The sequence below is a fragment of the Pelobates fuscus genome, chromosome 2, assembly GCF_036172605.1.
Source record: "Pelobates fuscus isolate aPelFus1 chromosome 2, aPelFus1.pri, whole genome shotgun sequence".
Lineage (NCBI taxonomy): Eukaryota > Metazoa > Chordata > Amphibia > Anura > Pelobatidae > Pelobates > Pelobates fuscus.
The window spans coordinates 12,806,993-12,832,177 of NC_086318.1; the positions used below are offsets into that span (position 1 = coordinate 12,806,993).

Below are 25,185 nucleotides of genomic sequence, written 5' to 3' on the forward strand. Positions count from 1 at the left end.
TTCCGGCATGCCACAGTCAAGGTGTTAGTCCCCTTGAAACAACTTTTCCATCACTTTTGTAGCCAGAAACAGTCCCTGTGGGTTTTAAAATTCGCCTGCCCATTGAAGTCAATGGCGGTTCGCCCGGTTCGCCGGTCCGCGAACATTTGCGGAAGTTCCCGTTCGGCGTTCGCGAACCGAAAATGTTGTGTTCGCGACATCACTAGTGGCCACAAAATCCCCTCAGCCCAAATCATAGGTAGAGCCTCTCACCGCCACTTGGCAATAGCAGGGCCTCATCTGTCACTTGGTTCTAAAAATTTGAATTCTTCGCTTCGGCATTAGCTAGCAGGCCAGTTCTCCGGAGGTTTCATCCCACCTCCTCTAATCGCTACTTATCCATATTATTATTCCTTTCAGGATGTCGCAAGAACCAATCATCGATCCCCCATCAGACGATATACCCAGCACGCCAGTCAGGCCTGGGTCTCCGGTGGAATCCCTCACTCCTTCTACTCCCAGCTCCCTAAGATATTGGACCATTCCAAAAATATCGGCTGAACTTAGGCTCAGGGGAATCCTCTTTCCAGCCACCGCCAGGAAAGCAGAACTTTATAAACTGCTGATGACTCAGGCCTTCACACTCCACCGATCTATGCCCTGGGGATGCAGACCCTTCCACGTCCACTTTTTCACCCCACCACTCCCTCACATCTGACACCGAACAAATAAGCTGGTTAAGCACACATTTATTATACGACGACTCCACGTCCAGTTAATGGCACTTTCTCTGCACAACCTTACTCATCTCGGGGGGCTGCTTACTTGCACTCCAAGTAATAAAGTGTGATTTCACATTTTTGTATCCTTCTTCTTTTCCTCCAGTTCATGAAATAGTTTCAGTCATACCAATCTATAATTTTGATGTAATTTGCCTACATTCTACTATTCCAGCATATAAGGATACATGCTTAAGCAATATAGATATATCTTAGATCTCATTCTCTACACCTCCTCTACTCAGCTGCTAACACTCTTTTATGCTCTTAAATGACAGGTCTCCGGCCGGGCTCCCCCTCCGGCACACCTTCAATCAGCCAGGACGCCATCATTCCTATGGCTAACCCTGGTTTAAACAAACTATTACTCCACGCACAAACACTCACGCACCAAGCACTGTCTCCCAACACCACTATCTCTTACGCTAGGGCACTGTCTATCTTTAACAAATTCAAGGTGACCTTTACATCAAAACCATGGTGGCTTTTGCCTCCTTTTGCCATTTACACCTTAAACTCTCTCATAATACCATCAAACTCTACCTCACCGGAGTACAACACCACATCCTCACTAACTTCCCTAGCCATGCTACTTTTCTGTCTTCCTACCCCATTAAGAAAATCCTCAAAGGTATTTTCAAGGTCTCAGTCTCTCCTAGTACGACTAGGCTACCAATAGACGGTCCAATATTCCGGCTCCTAAGCGACTTATTGACCACAATACCAATTTAGTCATGAAATCTGCCATTTTTTTTGGCCTTTTATGGGTTCCACAGACCTAGAGAGTTCACAGTGGTACGTCAAGGAGACACAGTATGATGCCTCAAACTTTCTTACTTAAAGAGAGTAGGTGACCATTTTGTACTCTCTTTGCCTTCTACCAAGACTAATCACTCTGCCTATCACACTATCATTCCCCTCTTTTTACTACCAAAAATTTGTGGTGCCCTGTACATGTTCTGGATATGCTCCTGCTTTCTCACCTCACTCACTCACCAGATACTCCACTACTTCTACTCCAAGGACACCCACTCACCACAGCTAAATGTATGTCACACATCAGAATTCTATTGTCTAGGTTAGGCTTCAACCCAGCCTCCTTCTCGTGTCACTCATTTCGCATCGGCGCAGCATCATCAGCCTCTAGCACTAACACCCCGGTACACATCATTAAGAGGCTGGGTCGCTGGAAATCCTTAATATACAACTCCTACATCCCTCGACCAGAAAGGGAACTCAGGCAGGCTTTCAGAAATCTTGCAATTTAAACTTGCAATAAAGTGTTTTTACATTGAATTCCTTTTTGCCCTCTTTTTTACAGGCCTACTCGTACGTTGGTTTCGGCACACCTCAACCAACTTTGCTCCTTCTCTACATTCCATTAACATAATAGAGATTCCGAGCACAAAAAAAAAAAAAAAATATATATATATATATATATATATATATATATATATAGAATGGAAAGTACAAGCGCTTATATATATGGATTTCAATCTAGATAGTACCAAAAATATTTTCGTGAGCTGCTATACCACCATGTATATCTTTCTATTTGAGATAGTGGAAAAGAAAGGGATATTAGGTGTAGTGCTCTGATGGTAGTGGATATATAGAAATAATCAAGGGAAACCTTGCTGTACCTTGACAGGTCATATACACTTATGGATAGTCCCAATGTTTTCAGGTTAACCTTAAATAAAAAACACAAATATACAGAACATAGTGTAACCTGTATACAGAGTGTAAATGAAAATGAAGTGCGTCGATCACTAACTCACACTTTTTTGAGCTATCACACTAGCTCAGGTGTATGCGCCTTAGGGTCCGTAGAGGTGACCCTCACCCTCCTCTGAATTTAGACCATTGGGGATAAGACTGTTTAATTTAAAAGTCCATTCCATTTCAACTTTACTGAGTTTTAAATTAAAATTACCTCCTCTCCAATCTTTCAATATCTTATTAATTCCCAAAAACATTGTACCCTTTATCTCACAATTATGATAGGTTTTATAGTGTAATGACACGCTGTGTTTTTCAAAACCTTTACTAATGTTTCGACCATGTTCTTCTATTCTTAAGTGTAAAGCTCTTGTGGTCTTACCTATGTAATTTAGCCCACATGGGCATTGAATGAGGTAGATAAGGTTTTTAGAATGGCATGTTATAAATTCTTTAATCGGATATTCCTGCCCTTCATTACATATGAATTTTTTTTATGTGCCTTTTTTTATTTTCAGTTCTTTTGCAGGCTAAGCACGTCCCACAACCAAAGAAACCTTTTTCTGTGTTTAAGAAAGTCATACTAGTATTGGGTTTGTCGTTTATAAAGCTAGAAGTTAAAGACTTCTTTAAATTATTAACTCCTCTATGTATAAAGCGGGGTTTCTCCGGGAGAAAGGTCTTTAAAGCTGGATCTTGGAGGAGGATGTGCCATTATTTTGACACAGTCTTTCTTATTTTTTGTTTTAATAAAATTATTTTCTATATATATATATATATGTAGATCTAGAAAGATTACTTATTTTTTACTCCAATTACTTGTTAATTGAATCCCCCATGTGTTGGAATTTAAAATGTTTAAAAAAGTAGATACATCTTCTTCTGGTCCCTCCCATATAAAACAGATATCATCTATATAACGGCCATAAGTAACCAAGTTCTCCACCCAGTCATGCTGCCCATAAATAAAATGGTCTTCCCAGAATGCCATAAATAAATTAGCATAACTGGGGGCGAACTTGGTTCCCATGGCCGTACCTTTAATTTGGAGAAAGAATTCTTCATTGTACCAAAAATTATTTTTGTTTAAAATAAGCTCTGTAGCTTCTAAAATAAATTGTATTTTTATAGGGGCAAGATCTGAGCGGTTTCCATAAAGTGCTTAGTTGCTTCATATCCGTACTCATGCGGGATATTGCTGTATAGAGCTGTTACATCACAAGTGACTAAAAAACTATTGTTATTCCATCTACATTCGTTTAAACGTTTTAACATCATCATAGTGTCCTTAATATATGATTTGTTTTTTTTGACTATAGGTTGCAAATGTATAGCGACATATTGAGACAACCTACTCAATATAGAATCTATGCCCGGCACAATTGGTCTCCCTGGAGGATTTTTTAGGTCTTTGTGGACTTTAGGTAGAAAATAAAAGACAGGTATTTTAGGATATTGATTATTTAAGAATTGGAATTCCTTTTGATTTAAAATTTCTAGGTTCAGCCCTTTATTTAAAAAAATTACAAATATTTTATTAATTTCGTTACTAGGATTATTACTTAGTTTTTTATACGTCTTTGCATCATTTAAGATTCTTTCAGCCTCCCTATGATAAAATTCTTTAGACATTAAAACTATACTTCCTCCTTTATCTGCTGGTTTTATTATGAGATCTGTGTCTTCTTTTAGGTCTTTGAGAGCCTTCTTTTCTTGTGTACTTAAATTTTGGTTAGATTTTGGTTAAATTTGGTTAAATTAGATAAAACAAGAACGTTTAACCAAAATTTAAGTCCACAAAGACCTAAAAATGTAATGTGTATGAATGTACGAATGTAGATGGAATCACATAGTTACATAGTTACATAGTTAGATAGCTGAAAAGAGACTTGCGTCCATCAAGTTCAGCCTTCCTCACACCTGTTTTTTGCTGTTGATCCAAAAGGCAAAAAAAAAAAAAAAGAAAAACCCAGTTTGAAGCACAATTTTGCAACAAGCTAGGACAAAAAATTCCTTCTTGACCCCAGAATGGCAGTCAGATTTATCCTTGAATCAAGCAGTTATTACCCTACATTGAAAGATTATATCCTTGAATATTCTGTCTTTGCAAGTATGCATCTAGTAGCTGTTTGAACATCTGTATGGACTCTGATAAAACCACTTCTTCAGGCAGAGAATTCCACATCCTGATTGTTCTTACAGTAAAAAAACCTTTCCTTTGCCTTAGACGAAATCTTCTTTCTTCCAGTCTAAACGCATGGCCTCGTGTCCTATGTAAAGTCCGGTTTGTGAATAGATTTCCACACAATGGTTTGTATTGGCCCCGAATATATTTGTATAATGTTATCATATCCCCGCTCAGGCGACGTTTTTCTAAACTAAATAGGTTTAAATTTGTTAACCTTTCTTCATAGCTGTTATGTTCCATTCCTTTTATTAATTTTGTAGCCCGCCTCTGCACTTTTTCTAGTGCCATGATATCCTTCTTTAGAACAGGTGCCCAAAATTGCACAGCATATTCAATATGTGGTCTTACCAGTGATTTATAGAGAGGCAAAATGATATTCTCGTCCCGAGAATGAATGCCCTTTTTCATGCATGACAATACCTTACTGGCCTTGGCCACTGCTGATTGACATTGCACATTGTTGCATAGTTTGTTGTCTATAACAATTCCCAAGTCCTTTTCGTGTTTTGTTATCCCTAATTCACTTCCATTAAGGGTATACGTTGCTTGTGTATTCTTTACGCCGAAGTGCATAACTTTGCATTTTTCAACATTAAATTTCATCTGCCATTTGAGTGCCCAGTCCTCCAGTCTATCTAAATCCTTCTGCAGCAAAGTAATATCTTGCTCACATTGTATTATTTTACAAAGTTTTGTGTCATCTGCAAACACTGAAACATGACTTTCAATGCTGTCTTCAAGATCATTTATAAAAATGTTAAATAGAAGGGGTCCCAGAACAGACCCCTGAGGGACACCACTTGCCACCTCTGTCCAGCTTGAAAATTTACCATTAACGACAACTCTTTGTATTCTGTTTTTAAGCCAATGTTCTACCCAAGAACAAGCATTTTCATCGAGACCGATTTCCTTGAGTTTGAACACTAATCTTTTGTGTGGAACTGTATCAAATGCCTTGGCAAAATCTAAATAGATCACATCCACTGCAACACCCTGATCTATACTTCTACTTACTTCTTCGTAGAACGCAATCAAGTTAGTTTGACATGACCTGTGCTTCATAAAACCGTGCTGATTTTTGCTGATAACCATATTCTTCTCAAGGAATTCTTGAATATTATCCCTTAATAACCTTTCAAATATTTTACCAGCCACAGAAGTTAAGCTCACAGGTCTATAATTTCCAGGCAAGGATTTTGAACCCTTTTTGAATATAGGAACCACATCTGCCTTCCTCCAATCCTCCGGAACACTTCCTGAAAGAAAAGAATCTTGAAAGATTAAAAACAGAGGTTCACTTATTTCTACACTTAGTTCCTTAAGTACACGTGGATGGATACCGTCAGGCCCTGGAGCTTTGTTTATATTAACTTTCTTTAGTTGCTGCAGCACATTGTCTTGAGTTAACCAATTACAATTATTCTGCAAGTTTTTAGTAGCAATCATTTGCACATCTATTGCCATGGGTTCTTCTTTAATATATACGGAGGAGAAATAGTTATTTAGAATTGTTTTTTAGTCACTTGTGATGTAACAGCTCTATACAGCAATATCCCGCATGAGTACGGATATGAAGCAACTAAGCACTTTATGGAAAACCGTTCAGATCTTACCCCTATAAAAATACAATTTATTTTAGAAGCTATAGAGCTTATTTTAAACAAAAAATATTTTTGGTACAATGAAGATTTCTTTCTCCAAATTAAAGGTACGGCCATGGGAACCTAGTTCGCCCCCAGTTATGCTACTTTATTTATGGCATTCTGGGAAGACCATTTTATTTATGGGCAGCATGACTGGGTGGAGAACTTGGTTACTTATGGACGTTATATAGATTATATCTTTTTTATATGGGAGGGACCAGAAGAAGATTTATCTACTTTTTTAAACATTTTAAATTCCAACACATGGGGGATTCAATTAACAAGTAATTGGAGTAAAAAAGAAGTAATCTTTCTAGATCTACATATATATATATATATATAGAAAATAATTTTATTAAAACAAAAAATCATTTCAAAACTGTTGAAGCCAATAGTTTTATAGGAAGAGACAGCTGTCACTTTCTACCATGGCTAGAAAATGCCCCCAAGGGACAATTCCGTAGAATAAGAAGGAATTGCACAGATGTAGAAATGTTTGAAATTCAGTCCAATAAAATTATATTAGATTTTATAGAAAAGGGGTATGAAGAAACGAAATTGGAAATATCAAGACAGGAAATTAAAGAAATAGAGAGAACTAACATCTTACAATATAAAAAGAAAGAGGAACATGCTAATAATGAAATTCCATTTATTTGTAGTTATAGCTCTAATAATTATAAAATAAGAAAGACTGTGTCAAAATACTGGCACATCCTCCACTGGCACAAGATCCAGCTTTAAAGACCTTTCTCCCAGAGAAACCCCGCTTTATACATAGAGGAGTTAATAATTTAAAGAAGTCTTTAACTTCTAGCTTTATAAAAGACAAACCCAAAACTAGTATGACTTTCTTAAACACAGAAAAAGGTTTCTTTGGTTGTGGGACGTGCTTAGCCTGCAAAAGAACTGAAAATAAAAAAGGCACATAAAAAAAATTCATATGTAATGAAGGGCAGGAATATCCGATTAAAGAATTTATAACATGCCATTCTAAAAACCTTATCTACCTCATTCAATGCCCATGTGGGCTAAATTACATAGGTAAGACCACAAGAGCTTTACACTTAAGAATAGAAGAACATGGTCGAAACATTAGTAAAGGTTTTGAAAAACACAGTGTGTCATTACACTATAAAACCTATCATAATTGTGATTTTAATTTAAAACTCAGTAAAGTTGAAATGGAATGGATTTTTAAATTAAACAGTCTTATCCCCAATGGTCTAAATTCAGATTTCAAAATGTGCCATTTTTTAATGGATCAGCTTTATTAACTCCTCTTATTATTTCTTTTATACATAGTGAGTTCACCTTTTATGATATTAGTTTGCTTTTAATTTACCCCTTTATTTTATTTGTCTTATATATATTCATTCCTCAACTACAACCCCCTTTTCTCTAGACTTATTTGTGTTGGGGTGTATTTATTCAACTTGGAGTTTTTCTATACATAGGTTTGCTCCCATACATTTTGTATGCACTTATATTCATTTGGTTTCACAAGCTATAATTATATCCCTTTATGCTTCCATCTAGTATGGTAATCCACTAGGGGTTCTTTATATATAGTATATTTTTATATTCTTAGATATTGCCTGTTCCCTTTTGCCTTTTCCTCTTCTTCAGTACAGATTAAGTTTAAGTTTTAGCTACACATGTTATTAATATATGTATATATACTTTCCATTACTAGTGTTATATGAGCTAGTACATCAATATTAGATGAATAATTGTCCCCTTTGATGTATCTTTATGAATTTTTCGAGGACTATATCTACTAATATGGCACAGAACAGTTCTAATACGGCCATATAGGTGGAACGTACGGTGGAACGCACGGTGGAACGCACCGTGAAACGCATGATGCAAATGGAGCCGGAATTGGAATTGATCATACCCGGAAGCAGCTGAATGAAAAGGAGGCTTGAAACGCAGGGCATCTCCTTTCCCATGGAGATTCCCCGCGAAAAAAACACAAGCCTGAAGCCTACAATCAACAGGATATATAAGCAGGAAGGAGTCCTCAATGTCTTCTGAACATTTTTCCAGCTGAGGAAGCCAATTTGGTGAAACGCATCCTGGATGAACAGTGAGCAGACAGAATTGCTTTTGGACTATAGCCACAAGTGTTATTTTATCTATATACTATTTTTAATATTACATGTTATATTATTTTTTATACATAATAAATGACATATATATATTTTTTACACGTACGGCTTTTATTCCTACCTGCTTTTATAAAGAAGGAATGTGGTCCTTAACCACATACACCTTATGAAGCGAGCCGACACATAGGCTCAGGGTTTGTGAGTATATAAGCATTACCTCATAATATACACCCTATATACACAGACTGTACTACGCTATATGTTCCCTCCTATACCTATTACCTAGGACACTGCACCTGGAGAAAACTTGGACCTAAAGGAGGGTGAGGGTCGCCTCTACGGACCCTAAGGCGCATACACCTGAGCTAGTGTGATAGCTCAAAAAAGTGTGAGTTAGTGATCGACGCACTTCATTTTCATTTACACTCTGTATACAGGTTACACTATGTTCTGTATATTTGTGTTTTTTTATTTAAGGTTAACCTGAAAACATTGGGACTATCCATAAGTGTATATGACCTGTCAAGGTACAGCAAGGTTTCCCTTGATTATTTCTATATATCCACTACCATCAGAGCACTACACCTAATATCCCTTTCTTTTCCAATTTATATATATATCTATGTGTGTGTGTGTGTGTATTTTTTTGAAATTTGTAGTTTGTTGTTTTTTCATAAACGTACACGTAAATAGGAGGGGGGAAGGGGGATTGGGTACAGAAGGAAGATAGGAGGGGAAGGGAGTACAGTCACGATACATTATATCACATATTGAACAAAGGAATAGGCATTTACACTGTTTATACTGTTACATTTGCGTACATCGATTCCTTGGCACATAGTGATCTAAGCTCTCTCTGTATTGGTCTGCACCGCTAACCCTGTTTCTGTGTATGCTTATCGACCCGCCTCATTGCTGCCCATTGTGTGTGTGTGTATTTTAAACTTCCATCTGACCTCTTTGGCTGTGCTGCAGTTTTGTTGAAGTGTGTTACATATCCCAATATTACAAAGTTATATCGAAGAATTCAAGGCTTCTTTCATAGTTTAAAACTCTTCTTTCTTCGTAAAAATATGCCTTGCTTGGCTTCTGGAAGGTATGTTCTGAATTCCATTCTTTCAGTGCTCTTAATGTTCCTAAAACTGGGTCAAACCATGCTCCCTTCTCAAAGTTTATATACAAGAAATACAGTTTCCAATTTTTTTTACAGCTCTTTGTACATCTTTATTTCTCAGGCTATAAATCAGAGGGTTTAACATGGGGGTGACTATGGTATAAAATACTGAAACCAGTTTATCTGTTGCATTTGTTACCGCATGCCTCGGTCGCATGTATGTGAACATTGCTGTTCCATAAAAAAGGACCACGACAATCAAATGTGAAAAACACGTGGAGAATGATTTTGAGCCTCCAGAACGTGTTCTCACAATACAAGCAATAATACGAATGTAAGAAAACAAAACAAGGAACACAGGAATGGGAAGAAGAATTGCATCACCAACATATATTACAACAGTAAACACAGGGGTATCACTACAGACTAGATGTATTAGAGACGTACTCTCACAGAAAAAGTGATCTATGATGTTAGGACCACAGAATTTCAACCAATAGAAAAATAAAGCATCAACAAACGATATAACACAACCAGTCATCCACGCAGCAGCTATCATCCGAGTACAGAATGGAATGTTCATAACTATGTTATAGCGTAGGGGGTTACAGATCGCAACATAACGATCGTATGCCATAAAAGCCAAAAGGATACATTCACTTTCTCCCAGAAAAAGATAGAAAAAAATTTGCACTGTGCAAACCTTGAGTGAAATAAGTTTATTCATGGTGAGAAAATCCCTAAGCATTCTGGGAACGATGATTGAGGTATAACAAATATCCATAAAAGAGAGATTAGCGAGAAATAAATACATTGAACTGTGTAGATGTATGTCAGTTTTCACGGCTGTAATGAGAAGAATGTTACCGGCCAGTGTGGCCATGTAGATAATCAGAAAGACTATGAATAATAAGACTTGTACATTGAGGTCTGTAGAGAGTCCAAGCAAGATGAATTCGGTCACAATGCTGGCGTTCCCACTTTCCTTAAACAATTTATGTGAGGCCATCTTGCTCTGTAGAAAGACACGAAGAACGTTATAAATGTGTGAAATCAAATAATATAAATGTGGATTATCAGTAATATTACACTGATCGCAGTCCTTATCAATTACCCAAACAGATTATATTATTGTCACTATACTATTATTAGACTAATAGATTAATTAATTTTGGACTGAACTGCAATTCAGCAGAATTTTGTCCAATCCGGCGTTCTGCACAATCCGCAAATTCCAATCAGAACTACCTGGGGTACAGACTAGCAGAAACAAAGGATTAAATGCTGTACATGTTTGGGGATAAGGGGTTAATTTTCTAAATTCTGCAAGTGGCGGAAAAAAGAGATGACTGATGGGCGAACAATTGTCGATTAATGGCTAATTTTTGATTACTAATTGTCACTCATTTTTTTCACAGAGAGTAAAACAGGAGGGGCAGTAAAAATATCTATTTTTCCGTTTTTTCACTTCTCCTTCTATTTTTCATTTTTTGTTTTGTGACCTATCCGTGTAATGAAAAATAGAAGTTCATGTAGCCTTTTTGGTTTGTTCTTTTGATTCAATTGTTGAAATCGTCATTCGGCCAAGCCAAATCAGCATCCGATTTAATCTCAACTGTCCCGAAAATTTTTCTATCTTCATAGAAAATGGACCCAGATGTCTCACTGTGCACCAGTCTAACTATTCAATGAAGGATTCTATCAATGATTGAAAGGCTGGCTTTACTTTGGCAATATCACATATTACGGAAGTTTGTTACTGAAGTTCAGAAGCTGTTAAATAATAAATTGATTATGCTCGCTTGGTATATGCACTGATGATAAGAGCTTTATGCTGGGTAATATTATCTCAACAGCAAAAAACAATTGTGAGGAAGACTGAACTTGATGGACGCAAGTCTCTTTCAGCTATGTAACTATGTAACACAAGAAATGTGAAGTTCAATATGTTATTAAATATATTACAATGTAACTAATGCTACTATAACTCATTAAGTATTTTTTTTTTTTTTAGATCATTGCTCTGTTATAATTGTATTTATAAACTCTCTGAAACCCACCTTTTCATAGTAGATAATAGGGAGCATTGGAAACACATTTTTGTTAAGTCCCATCAAAACATAAATCTAAAATTTAAGTTGAAAAAAAATGTAGTTTCCCAAACTAATGGTTAAAAATAAAAGTGACAATGTATTTATAATGATATATTTTCTTCTAAGACAGTGAGATCCAGAAACAATTACACTGAACTAAAACACAGTTCATCTAAATTATAACATCCCTCACTAACAAACAAGCAAACAAATAGTGCTCCAAAAACAACACCAGTGATAGTGAAAAATGATACTTAATAATCAAATTGCTTCCCAAGTCCTAAACATAATCAGAACTACAAACAAAAGAGAAAGGAAAAATACAAAAAAAATATAGAATAGAGTAATATTGTTATGGAAATAGGGATATGATGCATTAATAGTTACAAGAATTCACCAGATATTTAGCTGCTACTGTTATCTCACCCTTTGTGTTTTGTCTGTTCAGACTTCCTCAGGGGTCCTCAGTGCAAAATAGTAGAATTCCTGATTATATTAAAACACAATAAAAACCTGTAATATAAATCCATGATGTCTCGCTGCAAATGCCGGCATTTTAATAACCCATTTTGTCCTGATAGATGGACCAAATGGACAGTCTACATTCAGGGCTCCTGTACAGTCTTGATCCTTATTGCTGCTCTGATGTCACATGATTACGTTATTATGTAGGGTTGACATAGAGATATGGCATATACAAAACTGCTTCTTTGATTCTTTCAGGTGGTTCAGGTGATACCATACAACTCTGTCTGGCTGCTCACCATAGTAATTTAAAGTCAACAGCAAATCTGTAAACATTCTATCTGGAAGTGAGATATATCACAACTCCAAATTGAATGGAGTACATGGGGGAGATTAATATATAATTGCAAATATATAAAGCTTAAAATAATAATAATACTTACAGAAACATAGAAACATAGAATGTGACGGCAGATAAGAACCATTCGGCCCATCTAGTCTGCCCAGTTTTCTAAATACTTTCATTAGTCCCTGGCCTTGTCTTATCGTTAGGATAGCCTTATGCCGATCCCACGCATGCTTAAACTCCTTTACTGTGTTAACCTCTACCACTTCAGCTGGAAGGCTATTCCATGTATCCACTACCCTCACTACTTAGTGGAAATAATATAAAACAGATATATAAAATCCATAAAAAATATAAATAAATATAATAAAAAAGGAATACAAATAAAAAATTATGGAAAATTATTAATAGTTGATAAATAATCAATGGTAAAATAGTAATAAAAATAGGAACAAATCAAAAAACATATATTGATTACGGTAAGTATAAATATCTAAAAAAAATTATGAAATGTATAAAAAAAATGTAATACAAATAAAATCTAAAAATGGTAACATAAAACAATATATTTTAAAAAAAAGAATTTTCAAATTATAATGAAAATAAATTAATACATAGTTAGAAAAATACATATACAAACTCACAAAATCAAACAATCAAAATCAATATCAATATTTAAACTTCATGCTCTATACCGGTAAATCCAAAATTTAGATTTTGTTAATTCTATTAGTCCTATTTCCCCCTCTCTACAAAGGCACTCCAATAAATATACCATGTGTAAAAATAACAAATAAAATATAATTTTTTTAATCGGTGTCTCCATTGACAATACTTTTAAAATTTAAAACCTTCTTGCCACTTAGGTATTAGCAGTCCATACAAATATCAATTTTTTTTTTAAACCCAAAAATGTAGGTCTCAGTTTATTCTTTTGAGATCTATTTATTTTTTAGAGCTACACTAGGTGCTAACATCATCTTTACATTTCTGTATTTCCCTTTTAATATGTGTGAAAGGAATCAGAAAGTGCTCTTTTCATTTTAAAACAATTATGAGATAGCACAATATTAATAATTTGATAGTTTTATTCAATAATTGACAACTAAAAGTATGGTCGATTCTCCAACAATTCATGACGATTGCAGAGATCCAGTCACTGCTCGCTAGCGTATAATTTATACAGAGTAAGAATATTCTGTATCGCTTTAACGTTTTACTAAGGAGAAAAAAACAGAAAATAAATAGCAAACAAATGCCTATGAAACATAAATAAAATTGAGCTTTGTACAATATAAATGGAATAACAGAATACATATCTTTGGGTGTGCGCTATTAAATTCTGCTCCCAAATAGATTCAAGAAAATCCTGGAGGGGCTGCATATGAACATGAAACATGAAAATGACACTAATACATGTTATTCCATGAATTAACTGAAATAAACAATAATAAATACATATTAAACCAGTAGCATACTCACAATACGATACATACATTGTATACATTAGCCAAGAGAGACTGGATGGAATCTAAAGTCCCAACATTTTGATTGTTAGCTATAACCTTTTACCATAAGAGCAGGATACTGGCTACTGGTTTCATTTAAAGGAACACTCCAAAAAATATAGCTACTAAATCCTGATGTAGTGGTTATGGTACCAGGAGTGCCCTGATACCATCCCACCGTAGGGTGTCAAACGGTTTTAGCATGATATGACAGCTAACACCGAGGAGATAATGTGCTTCATTACAGCTTTTATTAAAATTGATGACCTTTTTTTATATGGTAGAGTATGTATGACTGTTCTCCTATATTGAATAGGAGGATAACTTTAATAGCAACAAAATCACGTCACTGACTGTCCCTCTATGTCAGTTACATTTGTAAAACAACTTACTTCGATAACAACTTTAAAGTTTTATTGAAATACTTTACCTCAATATAGTTTTGCTGCAATCACTATTTTTTTAGTATAAGAAAATATTTTATTCACAATATTCGAGCAATTAAAGGATTAACTATCAGTACCTTGTTAAGAGTAATAATAAAAACCTAAAACGCGTGACACTGTATTTGCCTATTTTGGTAAATGTTTCCCATAATAATGTTTCTGTAGATAAACAGTTTGCTGCTATGTAGTGAAATATAACAATTGTCTGATACACTCTGTTGTGTAATAGTCTAGTTAAGATAGATATAAATGCATGATTCCTGGAATCAATTCTCCTGCATTGCAAGAAGTATAAACAGTTCTGATCTTGAAGTTTTCCAAGTCTTAAATGTTACAAAAATACAGACATTTGATGAAGTTTTCTGGGAGAAAGGAAGTACCTGTTATCATATCAAGATTAAGCGTGCAGTGTTCAATATGATCTTTTATACACATATAACTCAATGAGGATTTGAAAGCTGAACTATGTTGTCCCTCGCTAGGGATCTGAATAGGTAAACAGGGCAACACGAGTGTATCAATCCTTCGAGACATGCAAATGTTTGGTATGCCAAAAAGGGGACAAATCAAACCAATCTTCAAAACTGAAAGGATCAGTTTAACCACTAAAACAATTAGAGTTGATTATAATGGATATCTATGATTCAAGAAGTTTTAAGGTTCTGTCCCTCCATTTTCTGTCAAATAAATATAGTATACATGTACTTACTATCTTTCAAAACAAGGTTAAGGAGAACTGGTGAGCAGTTTGTATTCTCTGATCCTCTTCCAGAGCCCTGAGAGTCTGAGGTTTTTGTGCAGTAAATTAGCTGTTCCTAGAACTGCACTCTTCTGGACAGCAATCTCAGATATTCCACCTGCAATCTATTGAAACTACTCTCCCAACTTGAGGTTTATCACTCCTATCCACACCCTTTCCAGCTCCACTTTCCGTCCCTGGTTTTTGTCCACTTTGTCATTAGTGATGTACCGAACTGTTCGCTGGTGAATAGTTCCTGGCGAACATAGCGTGTTCGCGTTCGCCACGGCAGGCGAACACATGTGCGGTTCGATCCGCCCCCTATTTGTCATCATTGAGTAAACTTTGACCCTGTGCCTCACGGTCAGCAGACACATTCCAGCAAATTAGCAGCAGACCCTCCCTTCCAGACCCTCCCACCTCCTGTACAGCATCCATTTTAGATTCATTCTGAAGATGCATTCTTAGATAGAGGAGGGAAAGTGTAGCTGCTGCTCATTTGATAGGGAAATTGATAGCTAGGCTAGTGTATTCAGTGTCCACTACAGTCCTGAAGGACTCATCTGATCTCTGCTGTAAAAAAGCCCTTTTTAGGGCTAGAACATCAGTCTGCTTTTTTTTTTCTCCTGTGTAATGTAATTGCAGTTGCCTGCCTGCCAGCTTCTGTGTCAGGCTCACAGTGCCAACCTCTGCAAGTGCACTTTGCCACTCATATCTGGTATCACAAAAGCGTGCCTTTAAAAGAAAACAAGTTTTTCACTGTAAACTAATTGCAGTTAGTTGTCTGCAAGCGTCTGGGTGTCAGGCCTTCAGCGTGTACTCTGCCAACCTCTGCAAGTGCACTTTGACACTCATATCTGGTGTCACAATAGCATGCCTTTAAAAAGAAAAAAGGTTTTCACTGTAAGCTAATAGCAGTCAGTGTCCTTAAAGCGGGTGTCAGGCCTTCAGCGTGTACTCTGCCAACCTCTGCACATGCACTTTGCCACTCATATCTGGTGTCACAATAGCGTGCCTTTAAAAAGAAAACAAGTTTTTCACTGTAAGCTAATTGCAGTTAGTTGTCTGCAAGCGTCTGGGTGTCAGGCCTTAAGCGTGTACTCTGCCAACCTCTGCAAGTGCAATTTGCCCCTCATATCTGGTGTCACAATAGCGTGCCTTTAAAAAGAAAAAAGTTTTTCACTGTAAGCTAATAGCAGTCAGTGTCCTTCAAGCGGGTGTCAGGCCTTCAGCGTGTACTCTGCCAACCTCTGCAAGTGCACTTTGCCACTCATATCTGGTGTCACAATAGCGTGCCTTTAAAAAGAAAAAAGGTTTTCACTGTAAGCTAATAGCAGTCAGTGTCCTTAAAGCGAGTGTCAGGCCTTCAGCGTGTACTCTGCCAACCTCTGCACGTGCACTTTGCCACTCATATCTGGTGTCACAATAGCATGCCTTTAAAAAGAAAACAAGTTTTTCACTGTAAGCTAATTGCAGTTAGTTGTCTGCAAGCGTCTGGGTGTCAGGCCTTCAGCGTGTACTCTGCCAACCTCTGCAAGTGCACTTTGCCACTCATATCTGGTGTCACAATAGCGTGCCTTTAAAAAGAAAAAAGTTTTTCACTGTATGCTAATAGCAGTCAGTGTCCTTCAAGCGGGTGTCAGGCCTTCAGTGTGTACTCTGCCAACCTCTGCAAGTGCACATTGCCACTCATATCTGGTGTCACTATAGCGTGCATTTAAAACCAAAAAACTTTTTCCACTGTTATAGATTGAATAGAAGTTAGTTGTCTTCAAGCGGGTGTACAGTGTGTACTCTGCCAACCTCTGCCAGTGCACATTGCCACTCATATCTGGTCTCACAGTAGCTTGCACGCATAGTACCACTAATCCAAAAAAAAATGACAGGCAGAGGCAGGCCACCCCGCAGGGGCCATCGTGGTCGTGGTGCTGTGATTCCCTTTTGCCCTAGAATAATGCCCAGTTTTCAGAGGAAACGTACCCTGAACTTGAAAAGTTCTGAGGACATAGTTGACTGGCTAACACAGGACACCCAATCTTCTACAGCTCGGAACCTTGACGCACCATTCTCCTCCAGCTTAGCTTCGGGCACCTCTCAAGATACCACTCACCCGCCTGCCGCCACCACAAACACTAGCACCACAGCCGCTTCACTTGGTATGTCAGAGGAGTTATTTACACATCCATTTACACATCCGTTTGAAGAAATGAGTGATGCGCAACCATTATTGCCAGAGGATGTAGATAACAGGGATATGTCTCAGGCAGGCAGCATTACACACATGGATGTACGGTGTGATGATGATGATGTTGTACCCGCTGCTGCTTCCTTTGCTGAGTTGTCAGATACAAGTGAAGCGGTTGATGATGACGATGCGTCCATGGATGTCACGTGGGTGCCCGCTCGGCAAGAAGAAGAACAGGGCGAACGTTCAGATGGGGAGACAGAGAGGAGGAGGAGGAGATGAGTTGAAAGCAGGGGGAGGTCGTCGCAAGGAGCTAGTGGCACAGTCAGACAGCATGCATCAGCACCCGGGGTCAGCCCGACAGCACGCAAATCAACGCATGCTGTGTCCACCACCAGAATGCTCAGCAGTGTGGCATTTTTTTTGTGTGTCTGCCTCTGACAACAGCGATGCCATTTGCAACCTGTGCCAAAAGAAACTGAGTCGTGGGAAGTCCAAAACCCACCTAGGTACAACTGCTTTGCGTAGGCACATGATCGCACAAACGCCTATGGGATCAACACATGAGTACAAGCAGCACGGAAACGCAATCCTCCTCCTGGTCCAGCATCTTCAGCCACGTCAACCACTGCTGTCCTCCTTTCCCCCTCTCAACCATTTGACACTCCGTCTCTCGCCTTGAGCAGTTCCCGCTCATCTGCCCACAGTCAGGTGTCTGTCAAGGACATGTTTGAGTGTAAGAAGCCAATGTCAGAAAGTCACCCCCTTGCCCAGCGTCTGACATCTGGCTTGTCTGAACTCCTAGCCCACCAGCTTTTACCATACAAGCTGGTGGAGTCTGAGGCGTTCAAAAAATGTGTGGCTATTGGGCTACCACAGTGGAAGGTACCCGGACAAAATTTCTTTGCACAAAAGGCAATCCCCAGCCTGTACTCGATTGTGCAAAAGGAAGTAATGGCATGTCTGGCACACAGTGTTGGGGCAAGGGTCCATCTGACCACTGATACCTGGTCTGCAAAGCATGGTCAGGGCAGGTATATCACCTACACTGCGCATTGGGTAAACCTGCTGACGGCTGCCAAGCATGGAATGCGTGGCTCTGCAGAGGAGTTGGTGACACCGCCACGACTTGCAGGCAGGCCTGCTGCCACCTCCTCTACTCCTCCTACTCCATCCTCTTCCATAACCTCCTCGGCTGAGTCCTCTTCTGCTGCTGCGTCTTGCTCCACATCAACGGCACCCCCCCCAGCTCCCCAGGTACTATTCCACATCCCGGATACGGCAGTGTCACACCATCTTGGGTTTGACTTGCTTGAAAGCAGAGAGTCACACCGGACAAGCACTCCTGTCCGCCCTGAATGCACAGGTGGAAAAGTGGCTGACTCCGCAGCAACTGGATATCGGCAAAGTGGTTTGTGACAACGGAACAATTTTGATGGCGGCATTGAAGTTGGGCAAGTTGACACATGTGCCATGCATGGCACATGTGTGTAATCTGATCGTACAACGCTTTGTGCATAAGTACACAGGCTTACAGGACATCCTGAAGCAGGCCAGGAAGGTGTGTGGCCATTTCAGGCGTTCCTACACGGCCATGGCGCACTTTGCAGATATCCAGCGGCGAAACAACATGCCAGTGAGGCGCTTGATTTGCGACAGCCCGACACGTTGGAATTCAACACTCCTAATGTTCGACCGCCTGCTCCAACAAGAAAAAGCCGTTAATGAATATTTGTATGACCGGGGTGCTAGGACAGCCTCTGCGGAGCTGGGAATTTTTTTGCCACGTTACTGGACGCTCATGCGCAATGCCTGTAGGCTCATGCGTCCTTTTAAAGAGGTGACAAACCTAGTCAGTCTCACCAAGGGCACCATCAGCGACATCATACCATTTGTTTTCTTCCTGGAGCGTGCCCTGCGAAGAGTGCTGGATCAGGACGTAGATGAGCGTGAACAGGAAGAGTTGTGGTCACCATCACCAACAGAAATAGCCTTATCAGCATCGCTTGCTGGACCTGCGGCAATGCTGGAAGAGGATTGTGTGGAAGAGGAGTCAGAGGAGGAATGTGGCTTTGAGGAGGAGGAGGAAGACCACCCACAACAGGCATCCCAGGGTGCTCGTTGTAACCTATCTGGTACCCGTGGTGTTGTACGTGGCTGGGGGGAAGAACATACCTTCATTGAGATCACTGAGGAGGAGGAACGGGAAATAAGTAGCTCAGCATCCAACTTTGTGCAAATGGGGTCTTTCATGCTGTCGTGCCTGTTCAGGGACCCTCGTATAAAAAGGCTGAAGGAGAATGACCTGTACTGGGTGTCCACGCTACTAGACCCCCGGTATAAGCAGAAAGTGGCGGAAATGTTACCAAATTACAACAAGTCGGAAAGGATGCAGCATTTGCAAAATAAAATAAAAAGTATGCTTTACACAGCGTATAAGGGTGATGTCACAGCACAACGGGAATCTAACAGGGGAAGAGGTGAAAGTCATCCTCCTCCTCCTCCCACGACCACGCCGGCAAGGACAGATGCTTTAAAGATGTTGATGGAGGACATGCAGAGCTTTTTAAGTCCTACGCATCGCCACAGCCCTTCGGGATCCACCCTCAGAGAACGACTCGACCGACAGGTAGCAGACTACTTCGCCTTAACTGCAGATATCGACACTCTGAGGAGCGATGAACCCCTTGACTACTGGGTGTGCAGGCTTGACCTGTGGCCTGAGCTATCCCAATTTGCGATAGAACTTCTGGCCTGCCCCGCTTAAAGTGTCCTGTCAGAAAGGACCTTCAGTGCAGCAGGAGGTATTGTCACTGAGAAGAGAAGTCGCCTAGGTCAAAAAAGTCTAGATTACCTCACCTTTATTAAGATGAATGAGGGATGGATCCCGAAGGGGGCGATACATTCGACTAAAAAAGGCCTGATGAGATGAGCTGCCTTGGGCTAAAAATGGTCCACATGCTGCTGTATTTTAGCTCTGAATGCCGATTGACTTGCGTGACTTATCCGCCACCAACTAGGGTTCAAGCCACAATGTTTTAGGGCACTTTCTGCCTGGGAAACAAACATCATTTTTTCTGGCCGCTGCTACAGCAGCGGCTGCAACAATACCTAATTTTTCAGGCATGTGTACATGCCTAATTTTTCGGGCCTCTGGTGCTGCACTGTGGCTTCAAAAACCAAATAAAAAAAAAGGCACATAACAGGGATTAAACTGATAGGAATAGTACTACTTAACACACCACTCCTATCTGGTGGCACATTAGAGTGCATGCGCAGTGCCCCAAATTTGAAGTAGGAGAACCGACCAAGCATCTTTTTCCATCTCCCGGTTCCTAAAATCGATGCCATATACACGTCCCCTGATAGGGCACCAGCTCGTTATTCTCTTGGGTGCCAGCTCGTTATTCTCTTTTTCACTTCACTAGGGACACTTTACTGCACTATGGGCACTTAGACCCACTCTTTGTCTTGCACAGTGTTATTCCTAGCCAGCATCTGTGATGGGAAATCAGGCAGTCATCTAAACGTTTAGATTGAGCTTTAGCTTAGAACACCCTTGAAGGTGTTTAAGGAGATTAGGGCTAGTTTAGAGGATTCTTCTTAGACCTCTCTGAGTCTTTATAGCCCTTCTACCTATCCAGCATTTCTGGAAACCAGCTAAGAGAAAGGGTGGCTGTGTGTCTGTGATACATTTACCTTTATATCACCTTATTGACACTTTATCACTCCGGTCTCCATACTCTCTGCCTATACCCATCTATTTAGAGGGAATTTCCTTGCCCCTGCCAATATTATATAATAGGTAATAGTATTACCATTATTACACAATTAGCCACTATAGGGGAATGAGTATAGTAACCCTTTGTTATTTATAAATGATACAATAAATACTTTTGTCCATTACTCAATTTACTTTAACAAAGGGTACTAACCAAGGTATAAGGAAGCATTACTCTGCTTTCCCTTTCTCCCTCTATTATACACCTATGCTCACTAGGATTTGTAGGTATCACTTTATTATAGTTGTCTAAACATTTCCTATGCCAGTTTTAGATCTCCTTCTTGGGAGATTTTTTTCAGTTTATTAGCATACTTTCGGGGACCCTTGGTGTTGTATGTGGCTGGGTGGAGGAAGAGACCTTCAATGACATCAGTTAGGACAAGGAACGGACATGGCTAGCTTGGTATCCAACCTTGTGCAAATGGGGAGTTTGCGGTTGTGCAAATGGACTGTTTGCGGTTGTTTGCTGTGGGTTAAACGTGGAGTTTGGTCTGTCACTGTGAAGCGGGCGTATCCCTTACACTACCTGATCAATACAACATCATACAGTAGATCCCCCCCTCATTATTTTTATGGCCCCCAACCACTGCTCACAGGTGGGGGCGGGCGGAAGGACAGTAGGTCCCCCCCCATTGTGATTTATGGGCCCCACCCACTGCGCAGGGGTGGGGGCCGGGGGGAGGACATAGCCCCCCCCCTTTATCTACTGAATATTTCCCTGTATAACAATGTTTGGCATTTAGTGAATATTCCCTATTCTGCTCTGTGTCTGTGTGTATCAGGGTCTCTGAGGACAGGTGTCAATCCATATTTGCTAAGTGACCCTATGTAAGGGGAACAGTCCCTATTCTGCTCTGTGTCAGTGTGTATCAGGGGCTCTGATGACAGGTGTCAATCCATATCTGCCAAGTGACCCTATGTAGGGGAACAGTCTCTATTCTGCTCTGTGTCAGTGTGTATCATGGTCTCTGAGGACAAGTGTCAATCCATATATGCCAAGTGACCCTATGTAGGGGGATCAGTCTCTATTCTGCTCTGTGTCAGTGTGTATCATGGTCTCTGAGGACAGGTGTCAATCCATATCTGCCAAGTGACCCTATGTAGGGGGAACAGTCCCTATTCTGCTCTGTGTCAGTGTGTATCAGGGTCCCTGAGGACAGGTGTCAATCCATATCTGCCAAGTGACCCTATGTAGGGGGAACAGTCCCTATTCTGCTCTGTGTCAGTGTGTATCAGGGATCATTAGGATAGGTGTCAATCCATATCTGCCAAGTGACCCTATGTAGGGGGAATAGTCCCTATTCTGCTCTGTGTCAGTGTGCATCAGGGATCCTTAGGATAGGTGTCAATCCATATCTGCCAAGTGACCCTATGTAGGGGGAACAGTCCCTATTCTGCTCTGTGTCAGTGTGTATCAGGGATCCTTAGGATAGGTGTCAATCCATATCTGCCAAGTGACCCTATGTAGGGGAAACAGCCCCTATTCTGCTATGTGTCAGTGTGTATCAGGGATCCTTAGGATAGGTGTCAATCCATATCTGCCAAGTGACCCTATGTAGGGGGAACAGTCCCTATTCTGCTCTGTGTCAGTGTGCATCAGGGATCCTTAGGATAGGTGTCAATCCATATTTACCAAGTGACCCTATGTAGGGGAATAGTTCCTATTCATCTCTGTGTCAGTGTGTATCAGGGATCCTTAGGATAGGTGTCAATCCATATCTGCCAAGTGACCCTATGTAGGGGGAACAGTCCCTATTCTGCTCTGTGTCAGTGTGTATCAGGGATCCTTAGGATAGGTGTCAATCCATATCTGCCAAGTGACCCTATGTAGGGGGAATAGTCCCTATTCTGCTCTGTGTCAGTGTGTATAAGGGATCCTTAGGATAGGTGTCAATCCATATCTGCCAAGTGACCCTATGTATGGGGAACAGTCCCTATTCTGCTCTGTGTCAGTGTATATCAGGGATCCTTAGGATAGGTGTCAATCCATATCTGCCAAGTGACCCTATGTAGGGGGAACAGTCCCTATTCTGCTCTGTGTCAGTGTGTATCAGGGATCCTTAGGATAGGTGTCAATCCATATCTGCCAAGTGACCCTATGTAGGGGGAACAGTCCCTATTCTGCTCTGTGTCTGTGTGTATCAGGGATCCTTAGGATAGGTGTCAATCCATATTTGCCAAGTGACCCTATGTAGGGGAATAGTCCCTATTCATCTCTGTGTCAGTGTGTATCAGGGATCCTTAGGATAGGTGTCAATCCATATCTGCCAAGTGACCCTATGTAGGGGGAACAGTCCCTATTCTGCTCTGTGTCAGTGTGTATCAGGGATCCTTAGGATAGGTGTCAATCCATATCTGCCAAGTGACCCTATGTAGGGGGAATAGTACCTATTCTGCTCTGTGTCAGTGTGTATCAGGGATCCTTAGGATAGGTGTCAATCCATATCTGCCAAGTGACCCTATGTATGTGGAACAGTCCCTATTCTGCTCTGTGTCAGTGTGTATCAGGGATCCTTAGGATAGGTGTCAATCCATATCTGCCAAGTGACCCTATGTATGGGGAACAGTCCCTATTCTGCTCTGTGTCGGTGTGTATCAGGGATCCTTAGGATAGGTGTCAATCCATATCTGCCAAGTGACCCTATGTATGAAAACATAGAGTGGCTATTGTGGGATGTTTGTTTGGTAGTAAGTATTTGAACTCATCTGAGTTGATTACTTTTTGTTCCATTGCTTTCATGAGTAGATTTTCAAGTTCTTTTATATACGCTTCTGTGGGATCAGAGGGAAGGATACTATAGTTGTTTTTGTCATTCAGATGTGCCATGCACATCTCAATGTACATGTCACAGTTTAGTAGAACGATATTTCCACCCTTGTCTGCTGGTTTTATGATAACATCATCCAACATTTTAAGTTCATTAAGAGCTTTGCGTTCATTAAAGGTTAAATTACTAGTTCGTGGATGTTTAATAGAGTTTTTTTCTAATTCGCTGGTGGTCATTTCTACAAAAAGGTCGACGTGTGGGGTATCCTTCAAATTGGGTGTAAACCAACTCTGAGGTTTTAATTTTGTTAAGGGTTTACAGGTATTCTGTTCCTCCAATAGATCAGTGAGTATTTTAGAGAATTTAAAGTCCTCCAAAGTTAAACCCAAATCATTGGCCATTAATAAATCCCTTTTGGAGTGCATTAAATTTAATGCCAATTTCCTACAAAAAAAGTTTATATCCTTTGACCAGTTAAATTTGATGTGTCCTGAAGTTGGTACATATGACAGGCCCTTATTTAGAAGAGAGACATAGGCGTGCGCACGGGGTGTGCCGGGTGTGCCTGGGCACACCCTAATCCCCGCGGCACGCCTATGGATTGAGTCCTGCAGGAACGGAGTTGCTGCACTTTTTTTGTGCAGGAACGCCGTTCCTGCAGGCACTCAGCGCCCCCCTTCCTCCCCCCATGTCCCCCCTGTCATGGATGGGAGGGGGGGGGGGGCAAGAGGGGATGGACCCCCCCCCCCGGTTGGGCGGCTCTCTCCATATCAGCCGCGGCGACGGAGCTGTGTGCTCTCTGCTTCCTCTCGCCGCGCACTGCTTGCTGATGCGGGGAGCCGGAATATGACGTCATATTCCGGCTCCCAGCTACAGCGGACAGCCCGCGCGGCGAGAGGGAGCAGAGAGCTCACAGCTCCCTCGCCGCGGCTGATATTGAGAGAGCCGCCCAACCCACTGGACCCCAGGGACAAGTCCACGCCAGCACTCCAGGTAGGGAGGCTGGGTGGACATTTTTTTAATTAAAAAAATTATAATTTGTGTGTGAATGTGTGTGTCTGTGACTGTGTGTGTGTGTGTGTCTGTGACTGTGTGTGTGTGTGTGTGTGTCTGTGACTGTGTGTGTGTGTGTGTGTGTGACTGTGTGTGTGTGTGTGTGTGTCTGTGACTGTGTGTGTGTGTGTGTCTGTGAATGTGTATGCGTGTCAGTGTATGTGAATATGTGTGTCTGTGAATGTATGAGTGTGTCTGTGAATGTGTGTGTCTATGAATGTATGAGTGTGTGTGTGTGTGTGTGTGTGTGTATATATAT

The 25,185-nt window shown here is 40.3% G+C and overlaps 1 protein-coding gene across 1 annotated transcript; it reads right to left on the minus strand.

Moving 5' to 3' along the window:
- Positions 1–9,597: 9,597 nt before the first annotated feature.
- LOC134586076 (olfactory receptor 2D2-like) lies at positions 9,598–24,109 on the minus strand. The gene is made up of 3 exons (XM_063441586.1): positions 23,825–24,109; positions 11,600–11,665; positions 9,598–10,554 (listed from the first exon to the last, which is right to left on the minus strand). The coding sequence occupies exons 1-3, from the start codon at positions 24,107–24,109 to the stop codon at positions 9,598–9,600; spliced, it is 1,308 nt and encodes a 435-aa protein (XP_063297656.1).
- Positions 24,110–25,185: the final 1,076 nt, after the last annotated feature.

Excerpts from the sequence above, each read along its gene's own strand:
- LOC134586076 (XM_063441586.1), bottom strand. The coding sequence starts at position 24,109 with ATGACCACCAGCGAATTAGAAAAAAACTCTATTAAACATCCACGAACT. Across the intron at positions 11,666-23,824 it reads TGAAAGCAATGGAACAAAAA|ATTTATGTTTTGATGGGACT; the intron begins GTAATCAACTCA and ends CTTAAATTTTAG. Across the intron at positions 10,555-11,599 it reads CTATTATCTACTATGAAAAG|AGCAAGATGGCCTCACATAA; the intron begins GTGGGTTTCAGA and ends GTCTTTCTACAG.